Source organism: Ochlerotatus camptorhynchus, unplaced genomic scaffold, assembly GCF_037179485.1.
Source record: "Ochlerotatus camptorhynchus isolate MF236.1 unplaced genomic scaffold, CSIRO-AGI_Acam_v1.1 ptg000438l, whole genome shotgun sequence".
Taxonomy (NCBI): domain Eukaryota; kingdom Metazoa; phylum Arthropoda; class Insecta; order Diptera; family Culicidae; genus Ochlerotatus; species Ochlerotatus camptorhynchus.
This window is the reverse complement of record NW_027040924.1, coordinates 1,196,300-1,213,121: the sequence shown is the minus strand read 5'-3', so window position 1 is coordinate 1,213,121 and position 16,822 is coordinate 1,196,300. Positions and strand designations below refer to the sequence as shown.

Here is a 16,822-nt window from a genome sequence, read left to right as displayed (position 1 = left end):
ATAATTTTACTACTACTAGCATCAACTCATTTTCGCTTCGCTTCGCAGCAGTAGGAAGGTGGTGGCTAGTCCACTCTTCTACACCCAACAAGCAACAATTGCCTGGTCGTGGCAAAGGAAGAAAAGGTCTTGTTAAAGGAGGTGCCAAGCGTCATCGCAAAGTTCTTCGAGATAACCACCATCCGTCGTCTGGCTCGCCGTGGTGATGTCAAACGTATCTCCGGTCTGATCTACGAGAAAACACAAGGTGTGCTGAAGGTGTTCCTGGAAAATGTGATCCGTAATGCTGTCACCTACTCTGAACACGCCAAGCGTAAGCGGCCATGGATGTCGTCTACAATAAAACGGACCTTTTCAGGGCCAACAAGCTTATAACAGTAAAGAGTTGGAATAGAATGTATCTGTGCCTGTTTGTCCATATTAGACTGGCCCACATTTAAATGGGGGAAATTTTTTATCATTGTTTTTTCAACGGGCAAACCCCTAGATTTGTGTCATTAGGTGAGAAAACCATTCTCTGAAAATTTCAGCTTATTTGGATGTATCACGAGCTGGCGCTTTTGATTTAAAATTTACTTGGGGATATTTATTGAAACGTATGGAGAAATAATATTCCTTCACTCTATCGTGCATAGAACTGGTTCAGCAAACTCGATTTAGCTCAGAATTTTCACTACACATACCTTAAGCTATAAGGAACAACTTTGCTGAAGTCAGCATCACGATTCAATCACGATTCAATTATGTGCATTCTGCTCGTATTTTGCAACAAAATACAAGCAGCTTAGGCAAGGTAACAACCACGTATTACCACTAAAAATAAAAGTTCATATTTTCCACAGTTTAACATCCAGGGTCGTGTTTTTTTGGTGCTATAACCACTATCTGAATATTTCAGCTCTTTTTGACGTTACACCGGTTGGCGCTTTTGGTTTAATGTTTATATAAGAGATTTGGTTGAAATTTACATACACAAAATGCTCATATAGGGTATACGTCCCTAACCTCGGTCTAATATGCAGCCATAGATTACGTTTTTAATCATAACTCATCAATTAATTTACCTGCAAACGATATTCTACTGCTAAATGGTATGCTTAGATATGCTTATCATGTCGTTTGCTATCAGGAACCGCAAAAAGTTGAAAAACTTACTTTTTTTAAGACAAAAACTCACCAGGGAAATGTATGTAATATCGGTCTATTGTCCCCAAATTGGGTCTATTTATGGATGCAACTTCGTCCTATCCTGTTTGATTCTCAAAAAAAAACGCTCTTGGTAACGTTTTCTTATGTATTTTTTTATCACTATCACTGTTAACTTAATACTCTTCATTCCTCAAAACATTTCTTAGAGAAAATTTTACGAAAACTACATTAAATCACTCAAGTTAAAAATTAAAAATTAAAAATTTCGCTTATCGTCTTTCGACCGCAGAATATCTAAATCAAAACATTGGTGATGTTCATTATACAGATTTGGCAGAAAAAACTCCCTTCCTGTTCGTTCCTTATCATCCAAATGCAAACCACATTGTTGACGTTACTCTTATTGCTATATGCTGTCAAATGAATTTCATGGGCCAAAGTTAGGAACATAGAAAAGAAATGTGTCCCTAAAGTTGGGTCCATGATTTACTTGTGAAAACGTTGTTAAACAATTAAAATAAACATAAAATATTCAAACAGTAACTGTGAGTTTTACGTCTAGTGTGTATTATCAGGTAATTCCATTCAATAAATGCCATAATCAGGCCATTTGATGATCGTCAGTGCAACCTTCCCATCTTAACCTTAGAAGTCATGGCGGCTAAAAACTCCGAACAGAGTGATATTCTCAACCAGTTTTATTACTTACGAGAGCTGAAAATGTATTGAAATGTTGTGATATAAATTGATTTGTGTGTGGTACACATTTATCAATCATCAGTGATCAATATTTTCCTTATTTTTTGTGTAATATTCCTTAATTAATTATTTATTTGCGTGATAGGCCGAATGAAAGGACTAGACCCACATTACATACCGTAACCCTACATTCAAATGCGAATATCACTATAAAATTAACTGGATCCATGATGCAATCTTCAGCAAAGTTGTTGCTCATTAATTGAACTACAAGTTTTGAAAATCTGAATCATATCGAGAATAAGGAAACTTTTTTATGATCGATAGAGTGTATGAGAGTTATTTTTTCATGCATTTTATCCAAATTCCCCATACAAAAATCAAACTAATGCCAGCTCGTGTAATATCCGAATGAGCTAAAATTTTCAGAGAGTGTTTTCCTCACCTAATGGCACAAATCTAGGGGTCGGCTCGTGGAAAATAAGAGCTTTGATTTTTGTGGGCCAGTCTAGTCCATATTCAGAACCACAGGCCCCCAACGACCACACAAAATGCCCTCCAGAGTTGTAATCTTGTAACCAAACTTGGAAGCAGGGGTGCAAGTGATTTTGATAGATTCTCTTCATTAACTATCTCTTTGAAAAAAAAAATACTACAAATTTGGTACGCTTACAAATCAAAAACGGAAAGAGTAAAGATAATTCATGATTAATCAATTAAAAGAACTAAATGCAGGGTGTCCATCCCACCGGGAAATCCGGAAAAAAACCAGGAATTCGGATTTGTCGGTAAACCAGGAAAAATGCGGGAAAACCCAAATCGCACCGGGAAAGAAAATGTATACTCATCCTAAGTAACATTTTTGTTTTTATCCTAGTCTTGTAGGCCATAATTTGGTTTTCAAGAATCATTTAAACCCTTATAAACTGGCAATTTTACATGGAATCAATCATTTTTTTAATATATATAATTATATTAATTTGTTTACACTTCTGTTTACAATTTTCATATTATGCTTTCACTGTGGTAAAGTATCTCTTGGGCGGTGGTTACATTCCATTATTCCAAATGTTTCTTCGAGAGCGTGGTTCAAAGGTCTGGATGTAAGTCGGGGATTCATTCGAGTGATGTCAAGACTTATGTCCAACCACTACTCGCTAGACGCACATCTCTATAGAATAAACCTCGTTGACAGCAATATATGTAGGTGCAGAACCGGTTATGATGACATCGATCACGCAGTTTGGTATTGCCCGGGTAATGACGCCTCCAGAGCACGACTATTGGATACCCTAGTGGCCCGAGGTAGACAACCCTTCCGTGAAGTAAGAGATGTATTGGGAACACGTGATCTTCCCTACATGCAAGCGATCTACGAATTCCTTTGTTTGTCTGATGTTAGAGTTTGATGTGACTATCCCCTCCTTTCCAAACAATTTCCCGCCATTGTGTCCCAGTCTTATTATCCTCCTGTTCCTGTGCTACTTGCCCCTGCCAGCCAGGATTTGGTCAACCGTCCGAGAGTAGTATCTGAAGGAGGCTTCAGAAACCAGTTTCCTACCTAGATCCTTCCAATTGAAATTGTTACCTATTAACCTCGAGCCCGCCACGAGTAATTGGTACCCAATACTAACATAGAAATACTGCTATTTAAAATGTTAATCAAACATTACTGATTTTGGCTCCGCAAAGTGTCACACACGACTGAGCCTAGTAAATAAACGAACTAGTTTAAAAAAAAAAAAAAAAAAAAAGTATCAAGATTCCTCAAATTACAAAACAAATCTATTCTTTTCTTTCACTTGTTGGAGCATGTGGAGCTACCAAGATAGCTTACAGAGTATTTTTTTAGAATTTCTTTTGGTTGTCATTGTATGGACATTTTTTGAATTATTTTGCTACAGTTTTCCGAAAAAAGTAGTGTTAATATAAAGCCTAACCGAGACATATCTTGTCACGAAGCTACTTGAAGATAGAGAAGCAAATTCATACCAATAAAAATGTCCGATCTCAAACTCATGATTGGCCAAAAAATAAATAAAAAAGAATTTCTGCGCTTTGTGTTAACTAGAATCACAAGATTAGTCAGGACATCGTAGAATACCTTGGTTAGTCTGTAAATATAAAGATCTGAATCTCTATCTGTCACATCAAAGTCATGAGTTCAAATCTCACCTGGATAAGTCACGAATGGTCCAAGAGTTTAAAAGTGACTATGATAAAAAATAAAAGATCTGAACTCCAGTCATTTTGGAAACCGTAATAAACCAATCAAATTATATTATGGGGCTTCACGAAGGTTTACCCATTCTATCATTAAATCAAATCATCGTATGTCTTATTGAGTCAACAGAACTTCAGGATCATATATCCGGAATGTTTTGGATAATCCAAAAATTAATAATTTTAAATGATGTTATGCATTGAGAAATTATGCTCCGTCCACATAGATGTTTGATTTGTTGCGCGGAAAAATAAACTCGATAAATGTTCAACAAGCGCGTACATGTAGGAATTAAATATTTATTATATATATATATTTTTTAATTAATCAAGCTAATCATGAAAAATATAAGTCTCATTAATGATTATTAACATAATATTTTTTAACGCATACGTGTCGTCAATGCGCATATAAACATAGCATAAAAACTGTAGACTACAGTGCTGACACTATCAATGGTGGTATAAGCAAGCCATAAGCTTGAAATGTCATGTAGCAGTAATACAATTGGTATTTTTAAGCAATGAAAATTGTGTGTGTGTGTGTGTGTGTGTGTGTGTGTGTGTGTGTGTGTGTGTGTGTGTGTGTGTGTGTGTGTGTGTGTGTGTGTGTGTGTGTGTGTGAGAGAGAGAGAGAGAGAGAGAGAGAGAGAAAAAATTTGCGAAAAAACCTAACGGCACCGGTGGGATTCACAATTCCCATTCAGTACACGGGTGTATTGCCAATTATACAACGATGGACCTATGGTTTACGGATGTATTTGGGTAATGACATTTGAGATTCGAATACGTTCCCCTCCCTAGTATTTTTGCGTAAGCGTTCTCTAATACAAAACAATCGTCTATTATCGACGATATGTGCTTGTACCGCAACCACTCAGTATCAGTCGACGTGAACAAACACAGCTCGTTTGTGTTCTACATCATCATATGTTGGATTAGGGTTTTCCAATACAGTATGAATAGAGCGGAGTCTCACCTGTTGTGTATTAAAGAACGCTTGCGCAAAAAGACTAGGGAGGGAAACGGATTCGATTGTTTGTTTTGTTTCCTTGATGCTACAATGCTACCGACGCCAGGCCATCAACTCAAGGACCGGGGACCAACAGTTTTACTTCCCCCGTGATCACTGATTTTATGTCTCAGAAAATCCCGGTGGCGCCGACTGGGATTGAACCAGGCCTTTTGGGGTGAGAGGCAATCACGCTTACCAACATTTCCAAAATCTTGTAACAGCCCTGCAAATAACACGGTTTTTTTGTGCGGTACGGTACGTATGAGCGGGGGGCTCAAAAGAAGAGATCGGTGTTTTCTTTTACTTTTACTTATTGCTACTATGTCAATAATGGGTTCAAAATTTAACCGGAACATGCACACGTGTAAATATAACAGCTCTAAATATTAAAAGCGTCTTACTTGTACTTATGGTCTGTACTGTACCTACCAATTTTCATACAGACTAAGCGCATACACACAGTTCGTTTTCATTAATGAAACAGGATCGCCAATGGGGGTTAAACCATATGCTAAACATATATGTGTGTTCGGTCGTGTTTTTACAGCAAGTCACTTGTTCTGCTGCGAGGAAACATCTGCTATTCAGGTTTTACTCTCTGTGTAACAAACAACATAATAGCCTGGCACGCAGCAGATCTGTGTATGCGTAAAAAGCGTGCTCTGTCGTGGTATACGAACTCGACTGCTTATTTCCAGAACAGGAGGCCCGATATGAACCTTCATCACCTTTTTGTATTAATTTGATGACGTTTTCCATCCTGCACCTATATAATGCGACACTCGATTTAGCAGTGAAGCTGGTTCTACTTACAACAACATTCATTCATTTTTCAAATGTCCTTGATTGATCCCCATGCTAATACGTGTAATACTAGTTTTAAATACCACTCAAGTAACGCAGTAAGTAAGAAACGTACATTTTTCCTCTAATTGTGGAATGGGGAAATATTTTCTTACGTTTTCAACTTATAACGATTATTACGAACTTATACCTACATGAGTGTTTAGTGTTTGAAGAAGAATTCGTTTGGGCAATTTAGGGGAATCAACCCATTCCGTTCCACTGTGCCACATACGATAATTGTGTAACGATTTTTTTTCTAACACACACGCTCGTGCAAGCCAGCGTAACGTATATTTTTAAGTGATTCATCAAAAGATATTGTAGAAGCAATGAGAGATTATATCCATCGATCTGAGGTATAAATGAGTGAGTTTCTATAGCAATGTCGTGTTAAAATTCTTCTATCAATTAATACATGCAAGATGTTCCTATTAAGGCTTTTTTGTCAGTGTCTTTACTATATATATATTATTATAATTATATAATAGAACGCATAGAATGTTCTCAATTAACGAATATGAAAGCACTCAAAGAACACTAAATTAGAAGAAGGTGCAAAGTTTCATTTCGGTTGATGTGTTGATGTAAGCAAAAAGTATGTCATTTAACATCGCCATAATCAATGAAAATAATTTCTCATTGATTTTTACCGTAAAGTGCCATAATTCTATGCACCTAAGGCCTAATTTCGTGCAGTTTTGAAAGTTTCTAAAATAATTATAAATTGTATGTAATTTTAATGGAATTGGTATTATTCGTGGGATGGGCAAAAATATAAATTTAGATAAAATGGTTAAATATTGTAAAATTTTGGTGAAAAGCGTGGAATTAGGCGCTGCGCAGAAATATGGCACTTTGCGGTAGGATGTTTTAAAAATTTGCTGTATAACGTAGCTTTCCTATTTCACCATAATGCTGTTGTTTTGCATTTTTTCTTACTTTCTATCAACATGTATTGCAGTTTTGTTATACCATCCGACTACATCATGCTAACAAGCGGTGCCGTTAATTTGCGGGTGGCCTGGTGTGTATTTAGTGTATAACAGCACTGCTTTGATTAGTAATTGGATTAACAATAATTGCTTTCCTCTCTTTGTGTTACATTGACTTTTTTTACGTCGATAGATGGTAACCTTCAGCCAATGTGTCTGTAAAAATGCCATTTTCAAAACACATTGCTTCAGGCAACGTTTTTATTCTACTTCTTCGTCAGGGATTGTTTCTCCTGCATGTGATGATGGGCTTGGTATTTACATGTTTTTTGCTCATTGTCTGCACCTCCAACAGAGAAAAATATGCTACTGAAACGTTTGCGTCGTCCTTTCCTTAGGCGCGCAAAACCTGAAAGTCGTATGGAAATGTGCAGAATAAGTTAAAAATAGGCTATTGGCTTCTCTTGAGCAGTTCCACGCAAAGTAACGAATCGATTTTATTTTCCCCCTCAGAATTAAAACTTAGCATAATTGTTCACTAGGGGCAATGAGACAAAGTTCAAACATTTTCTAAAAGTATATGTTCTACGATATTGGTCAATTTAAGTGTTCATTGCGTTCATTTTAGAAAAGTTAGTATTCAAATTAATATAAGTTTAAAAATCTTAAGAATGTTTTTTGTTATTGAATTTTTTTAACAGTTTTCATTTTTTGACGATTTTTTTTCAGTGGCATTGAAAGGCTTTCCAATTTGCTGCAACTTTTTCTGAGTCGTCATTTCGATTGGATGAGCCGTTTTCGTGCTATATATATATATATATATATATATATATATATATATATATATATATATATATATATATATATATATACTTTTATTTGTACAACATCACATTTAAGATAAGACATAATCAACAATAGTACGCCACAATACTCGGTTTGCGGCTGCCGCTCTCCATCCTCGGTCATGCCCAATGCTCGCTAGATCACGCTCTACGTGGTCCGCCCATCGTGCTCTCTGCGCTCCACGCCAACCGGATCAGTAGCGAACACCAACTTTGCAGGGTTGTTGTCCGGCATTCTTGCAACATGCCCTGCCCACCGCATCCTTCCGGCTTTGGCCACCTTCTGGATGCTGGGTTCGCCGTAGAGTGCAGCGAGCTTGTGGTTCATTCTTCGCCGCCACTCACCGTTCTCCTGCACACCGCCGAGGATCGTCCTTAGCACACGTCGCTCGAAAACTCCGAGTGCTTGCAGGTCCGCCTCGAGCATAGTCCATGTCTCGTGTCCATAGAGGACCACCGGTCTTATTAGCGTTCTGTACATGGTACATTTGGTGCGTGGGTGAATCTTTTTTGACCGTAGTTTCTTTTGGAGCCCGTAGTAGGCACGACTTCCACTGATGATGCGCCTTCGTATTTCACGACTCACATTGTTGTCAGCCGTCATTAAGGATCCAAGGTAAACGAATTCCTCCACTACCTCGAAAGTATCCCCGTCTATCGTGACATTACTTCCTAGACGAATCCTGTCATGTTCGGTTCCGCCTACTAGCATGTACTTTATTTTTTACGCACTCACCACCAGTCCGACCTTTGCTGCTTCGTGTTTCAGGCGGGTGTATAGTTCTGCCACCGTTCCAAATGTTCTTGCGATAATGTCCATGTCGTCCGCAAAGCACACAAATTGACCGGATTTCGTGAAAATCGTACCCCGGCTGTTGAGCCCGGCTCGTCGCATTACACCTTCTAGAGCAATGTTGAAGAGTAGGCATGAGAGTCCGTCACCTTGTCGCAGTCCCCGGCGAGATTCGAATGAACTGAATAGTTCACCCGAAACCCTTACGCAGTTTTGCACACCGTCCATCGTTGCTTTGATCAGTCTGATCAGCTTCCCAGGAAAGCCGTTCTCGTCCATGATTTTCCATAGCTCTGTGCGGTCGATACTGTCGTATGCCGCCTTAAAGTCGATGAACAAATGATGCGTACGGTGAAGATCTAGTCCGTTGTCGATCGGCCGTCAATGAAGCCGGCTTGATAACTTCCCACGAACTCGGTCATTTTAGGTGATAGACGACGGAAGATGATCTGGGATAGCACTTTGTAGGTGGCATTCAAAATGGTGATCGCTCTGAAGTTCTCACATTCCAAATGGTAGCCTTTCTTGTGGATGGGGCAGATAACCCCCTCCTTCCACTCCTCCGGTAGCTGTTCTGTTTCCCAGATACTATCATCCGGTGCAGGCAGGTGGCCAACTTTTCTGGGCCTATCTTGATGAGTTCGGATGCGATACCATCCTTACCAGCTGCTTTGTTATTTTTGAGATGCTGAATGGAGTCCTTAACTTCCCCCTAACCGTGGGAGTTGGGTCAGTTCCGTCCTCTGCTGCACTGATGTAGTAGTTTCCTCCATTGCGCTGGTCTCCCGTGCCTACGTTCTCCTCGTCATTCAGGTGCGCATCTAAGTGCTGCTTCCACCTTTCAATCACCTCACGTCCGTCCGTCAAGAGGCTCCCGTCCTTATCCTTGCACATTTCGGCTCGCGGCACGAAGCCGTTGCGGGATGCGTTGAGCTTCTGGTAGAACTTCCGTGTTTCTTGGGAACGGCACAGCAGTTCCATTTCCTCGCACTCCGCTTCTTCCAGGCGGCGTTTTTTCTCCCGAAAGATGCGGGTCTGTTGTTTCCGCTTCTGTTTATACCGTTCCACGTTCTGTCGGGTTCCATGCTGCAGCATTACCACCCGCGCTGCGTTCTTCTCCTCCAAAATCGCTCTGCACTCCTCGTCGAACCATTCATTCCGTTGACTTCTTACCCGATGGTGCTCTCGGCTGCATCGGTGATGACTGCAGCAGTCCTCTAGAGGAGGCACATCAAGCTCGCCCTCCTCTGGCAACGCTGCCTCGAGATTCTGCGCGTATGCTAAGGCGACATCCGGTTGCTTCAGTCGCTCTAGGTTGTACCGTAGCGGGCGTCGGTACCGTACATTGTTGATGACGAAAAGTTTTGGGCGCAGTTTGACCATCACCAGGTAGTGGTCACAGTCGATGTTAGCGCCACGATAGGTCCTGACGTCGATAATGTCGGAGAAGTGCCGTCCATCAATCAGAACGTGGTCGATTTGTGATTCCGTCTGCTGTGGTATCTCCAAGTGTAACGATAGGGGAGGCTGTGTTGGAAGAAGGTGCTACGTATGGCCATGTTCTTGGAGGCGGCGAAATCGATGAGTCGTAGGCCGTTCCCGTTCGTCAGCTGGTGGGCGCTGAACTTTCCAATCGTCGGTCTGAATTCCTCCTTCTGGCCTACCTGAGCGTTTAGGTCTCCTATGATGATCTTGACGTCGTGGCTTGGGCAGCGATCGTACTCGCGGTCGAGCTGCGCGTAAAATGCGTCCTTGTCATCATCAGTGCTTCCGGAGTGAGGGCTGTGCACGTTGATTATGCTAAAGTTGAAGAATCGGCCCTTGATCCTCAACATGCACATTCTTTCGTCGATCGGCCACCAACCGATCACGCGCTTCTGCATTTCGCCCATCACGATGAAAGCTGTGATGTTTGCCAAACATATTGAACAACTATTTTCTTGCTTTTTGCCTGTTTGAAAAAGCACTCAAACTCAACTCACTTATGAAATGTGTTTCTGATATAGCCATCACAAATTCAATGTTTTATTATTATTGCTTAAGGTGTTTCTGATTATATACTCATTCAAAGTTTAATATTTCTTGAACTAAATTGTTTGAGATTCACGCATGTTTTTCTACATTCATCTAGCATTATCAAAGTAACCCCAAATCAAAATACTGATGTTCGGTCACAAGACTAAAAACATAATGTAAAAGCATTAATTTTCGTTAAACATATTACTAAAGAATTGACTCTAGGATTTAAAAAAAATCAAATCTGAGAAACATAAATTGACGTATAAAATATTTAGAATATGCTTAAAAAACTATCAATATTACCCCGTTCTACAGTAAGCGCAAAGTAATATATAAGGAAACGCGTTGATTGATTCTTTGCATTAATTTCTATTAATTCGTCGATTTCCTTTTTAATAATAACAAAATATGAAAAAAAAATCTTCCCAGAGTTTATCGATTTTTAAATGTTCAAATAAACAAGCCATGGTTTATGTATATTTATTTTCGGAAAATAAACTGTACTTGTTGTTTTGTGCTTCTCATAACGAATTATGTTTACTAAACAAACCCACTTGTCGGCATCTGTGAAATGGTGTGAGGAAATCCAAGATTGCATGCTTCATCTCAACTGAACTGATATCCAATGCAACATTTGAAATTTTTGCTTCGCAGTGCTCAATCGGCTTCAAAACAGGTCCTGATCAGGTATTAATTTGAATATAAACTGACGGTGCACAAAATATTTGAAATTCATATGGAGATTACTATAGGAAAAGCAAACTTGTTGTACATATCCTTCGAGCAATTCACCATATTGCTCTACAAAAAAAAATTGTTTGCTACGCTGGTATGAAATTTTCTCAGCTACAACTTTGCTGAAGGCAGAAATGTAAGGAACTAAAGTTATTAATGGTTCAAGTCACTGATGTTTTATGATTATGCTCAATAGCAGTTGAGTCAGTATTGGCGTTTTTGGCGCGTGAAATAGAGCAAAAAATCATGGTTACTATGTCACACTGCACAATACAGTGTTGCCCACAAAGCAGTTGCTTGTTCATAGCAGAAGATTATCAATCTCTTGAATTATTAATAACTATTTCATTTGTTGTTTGACTAAAGAACAATCTTCAGCAAAGTTATAAGTGAGAAAATCTTCTACAGGAATAGCTTCCAAGCTTCTTCAAGAGCAATATAGAAAAAGTGTAGAAGGGAATAAAAGAAAAGAATATTCCCATACAAACTTCAAATAATTTTTAACATAGTCAGTTTTTAACCAAATGAGTCTATAATTGGGAAGGTTAATTAGGGCCCGATTTGCAACCGTTTAAGCACTGCAGAGCGAAAATTTCATATTGTACATTAGTCTAATATACAATGTTCATAAAAAATTGATTATCGCAAATACTACGGCACTGTAGAGCTCTGTTCATACAGTATCGTAAAATTTGTCAATCGCGTAAACTGATATCAAATTATGATTTCGATTTGCTGTCATTTTGATCTGGATATACAGTTCAGTGCAATCATATTGATGGTTTGCTTTTTAAAACCAGCATCAGGCCTGTTGATGTTGACAAAAAAAAAGTAGATGACCCCATTTTATCCCACCTTACACTACCATGTTTATTGAAAAGACGCGCACGTCAAGCAACTGAATTGTATGAAAGTATATTTTTCTATCATCTTGTTCAATGAACAATTTTATGGCTTCAGCTTCCTTTTTTCATGCATAGGTAGATCAATTGAATAGCTGTTTAAAACTCGACGAAACAATGATCTTTCAAGATACGTAAGCGTACTTTTCAAATCATTGGAAAAGTGGTTTTGTTGCACGTACACGCGTGTCCGCTTAAATACCGTTCGATTCAAACCAGTATGTAAGTTCGTAAGAGAAGTAGGTATAGACAAATGCATAGAAGAGAAATGAAGAAAAAAAAACAGGTGTCAAGTCTCCCACATTTTTGCTTGTAGTAGGTGCTCTTGTGCACACTTGAATATATATTATTTGTGTACATTTTTTATACATTTTGAATTTCGTACACATTCTTCTTCTTTGCAGTTGCGTCTAACCTGGTAGATAACCTTCTAGCAGTCGGTTACTTCTCGTTAATCGAATTCCTGACCTTTCTGGTGTTTATTTATTTATTTATTTATTTATGACTAAACATCAACAGGCGTCATTGGCCCCAATGATGTAACCTAAACTAAACATGAAAAGTACTAAAACTAAACATCAATCAGCCAATAGTCATCTCGTAAAAAAAAGAAACATTGCTAGACAAACTAAACCGATCTAGAAAAGAAAACGAACTAAACCTTCTGCGAAGCAGCTGGCGAGTCAGGTCAAAGTCAAATAGTGCGGAGACCCTATTGAAGAGTCACTGTAAACCACCGATTGCGCTGAACATGCTATAATTAGTTCGCTGTATGGGCAGGCGCAGCATTGAATTATTCCGTTGTTTTTTTTTTATTAAATCCGCAAAATGATGCTATCCGGTTATTTTTTTCCCGGAATGGTACATTTCGGGTAACAACTTTGAAAGTGGGTATCATGCTCGTCTACGAAGAAACATAATTTACTTGAATTTTGTTTACACGTGATAAGATTTACATTTTATATTTTTGTAATAACAAATTATCAAAATTAAAAATGTATATGAAAATATCCTGACCTATTAATAGAATTACACCGAGTAGTCGTTTTAAAAGTGTTATTTCTACACAGTTTGCTCTCAAGGGACCCATTTTGTTATTGCAGTAGTTTATCAATTTGTATTAGGTAGGGGAAATGAATGTAATGTTGGCCTAAATGCCCCTAATTGGGGCCTATACATAAATTCATCAATCGACTAAATTTTCAATAGTGACCAAAAATATCCATTAGTACCGTCCCAATGACGTGTTAATCTAGATAAAATTGATTAAAAGCAGATTTTTAGTGAAGGGCCCATTAGAGCCATTCCCCCTATACCTGCAATTTTATCTCTTTGATGCGTTTTTTCTCTCTGCCATATTGAGATAACCCTCCATCCCTCTGTAACAGGAAATAAAGAAATCGAGTACCGTAAAAAGGGGTATCTTTGATAATGCAAGTAACTTTGATAGTAGAATATAAAGATTTAATGTACTCTCTGCACTATTTCCGAATTGGAAACATTGGTTCCTTATTGTAGCTTAGGGTATTTCCCTTTATATCCTATACAGTTTTTATGAAGTATGTGGTACATGTTATCCAAACATAGTAAAAAACAATTTTCTTGTTTTTCGCCTGTTTGAAAAAGCTGGTTTGAGTGCTTTTTATGAAATGCATTTCCGTTATATGTTGTCTTCTTATTGCTTATGATGTTTTCTGAATATATACTCATTCAAAGTTTCATATTGTTTTAACTAAATTGTGAGTATCACAGATATTTTTCTACATTCATCAAGCATTAACAAAGTAACCCCAAATCAAAATACTGATTTTTGGTCATAAGACTAAAAAAATAGTACAAATGCAATAATTTCCGTTAAACATATTACTAACGAATTGACTCTAGGATCCACAGCACTTGTTTCATAGAAATAAAATTTGTAACAAAAAAAACATTCATTGCTGTAAAAAATATTTAAAATATACTTCAAAAAACTATCAATGTTACCCCGTTTTACGGTACATCAACTATGGACTGCTTAAGCAATACACAGCATTTTATTCAATTGATGAAACTCTAACACACCTATTGGAAAGATAGAGAGATGAATACTCCACCTCCACGTGACACCAATAACTGTACAAGCCAAACTATACGAGTTGTTGTCGTCTTTAACAGCGACGGCGGTGCCTTGCTCTTCTGTGAAGGTGTAATTGAAATTGAAATGTTCAATAATATGCCGTTCACTCCAGTGCGCAGCTCAGCAGTACATACTTCTTTTTCAATTGGATTGGATGATTTATTTCATAAATAAATACAGAGAAATCGGCGCGCTTAGACGTGTAACATGCTTGTGACAAACACAACACCCCCGTAAACTGCACAATTCGTCATCATTCATATTTTTTTTTGCTTTGCAGGGCACCTTTACGTTGATTGTGGAAGCATGGCTTGACACAAATGAAAGCACATCGCGATCACCCGGTAAGTTGAAAAATAACTGCATTTTAGGAGGATTATTTCTGTAGGTAGGTTTATATAGCAGATCTTGATTGATACTGGTTGTCTCCGCAGTTCGCAAACTTATGATGCAATTTATTCGATTAGATCGTTCTAGTTCATGAGAATGTGCTTCCTTTACGCGCTCAAACGAGATTGGTTCGGTGGTGTAAGGATTCCTCTTCGCATTATGTATTATGTATAGTACAGTAGAACGGAAAGAACAACCAACGCCAAGAATAAAGGAAATTGCATAAAAGTGATTCCTATTGTGGCTGCAGTGACAAAGAAGATTACATTTTAAATAGAACCTGCCATGTTTAATCCCTTTTCTTCCGTTTCATTCTCCGAGAACCGGGTATAGTTAGTAGTGTGTATCTTCCCTTTTATACGTTTTTGCTCCGGATATCAAACCATGCTCGACTGGTATACGAGGGGTTCGACTACGTTGGCGGCATTGACACTGATAAAGATATTCCGCTTGTTCCCGCCAGTAGCAGCCTACCACTAAACGAACGCTCTGGCTGTTGGTGGTATATGTGACTCAAAATTCGAACCGAGAAAATGCGCACGTGACGTGGCGCATAAGGGATACCACCGCGCTTAAACGAAGGAAAAATCGTTTTCGTTTCGTTGCAGTTGATCGTGAAATTTCCGGTCTATAGTTATTATTCTTCTTTATTCACGTTCTTGGTAGTAACGTACAAAACGAACGAAGTAATATTCTTGTGCAGCCAGCCTTTTACTTCGTCTAATTATTTATTCAGTTTGTACATATATTTTCAAAAGTGAACTGAAGCGTGATATTATTCATGCTGCAGCGAAATTATTCCAGATATGAACTGCTAACGTCTTTGGAAATATTTCCAAAAAAATCATATATGATGGAAACATGTAGAGAACCATTCTTTGACAGAGCTTTATGAAACCATCCATCGATTCTTGCCGCTAACTGGGAGGCCATCCAGGTAGTATGTCGATTTTTACGACTCTTCACATGTCTACTTTGACTATCAGGTTACGCTTCTACACTTTGATTGTGTGTTGCCTGATTCGCGAGAGGAAATCCTATATTGCTGGTAGCATTTGGTATTCGGTTCACTTCCTCTTTTAAACCCCATACAACATAACGTAAATCCCTTCTGAAAGGGCTAAAACCGATGGAAACATTCGCCATATACCTATGTATAAATGTATTATATTATATTTTATATATATACAGTCCCTCTCACCCCAGCAGGCCTGGGTTCAATCCCAGTCGGCGCCGCCGGGATGTTCTGAGGCATAACATCTCTGATCACGGGAAGTAAAGCCATTGGTCCCCGGTTCATGAGTTGATTTGTCGATAGGTAGGGTCCAGGTGTGGGAGCTGCCTTCCTGCACGTCGGTAGCATTGGTGCTCAGCACGGAAAACAAGATCGACGGAAAAAACAAACCAAAGGAAAAAAAAAATATATATATATATATATATACAGCAATTCCATAGAAAAAAGGTATAGTGAGTCTCAGAATTTCATGAAAATTGGTATAGTTCTTCCTTATAAAAAAATATTAGACTCGTATTTTTTATTCCGCCATAAGGGTGCGTGTTAGGGTGGTCCGAAAAATCTATTTTTTTTTTCAAAAATGCCTTTTTTCAAAAATTTTTGTTCTAAGCAAAAATATGAAACACTCAGAGATATTTGATTTTGTATGAAAAAAATACGTTACAAATGCTTTTTCTTCGTTTTCACTACGAGGGCTTCTTTTTTTTTTCCTTGGATTTGTTTTCCGTCGATCTTATTTTTCGTGCTGAGCACCAATGCTACCGACGCCAGATAGGCAGCTCCCACACCTGGACCCTACCTATCGACCCATCCACTCATGAACCGGGGACCAACGGCTTTACTTCCCTCCCGAAGGAAGGCGTGATCAGAGATGTTATGCCTCAGAACATCCCGGCGGCGCCGACTGGGATTGAACCCAGGCCTGCTGGGGTGAGAGGTAATCACGCTTACCACTACACCGCCGGTGCCGCTTGCGAGGGCTTCAACAACTTCTTATTTTAGTATTTTTAATTGAAAGATCATTTAATTTTACATAAGATTTTAAATAATTAGCGATGTCGGAGAAGTGGTTTTGGAGATACAATTTTTTTTTAATAAAAAATCATTTTCCGCAATATTTACCCACACGTGCATGGAAAC

General features: G+C 38.5%; 1 protein-coding gene across 1 annotated transcript in view; it reads left to right on the top strand.

The window, feature by feature from the left end:
• The window catches only part of LOC135711769 (neurogenic locus protein delta-like), an 86,500-nt gene extending 71,820 nt beyond the window's left edge, over positions 1-14,680 (top strand). Inside the window, exon 3 of the mRNA XM_065234735.1 lies at positions 14,558-14,680. Within this exon, the coding sequence (XP_065090807.1) occupies positions 14,558-14,665 (108 nt within the window). The 3' untranslated portion in view covers positions 14,666-14,680. The remainder of the gene's footprint in view (positions 1-14,557) is intronic.
• Positions 14,681-16,822: the final 2,142 nt, after the last annotated feature.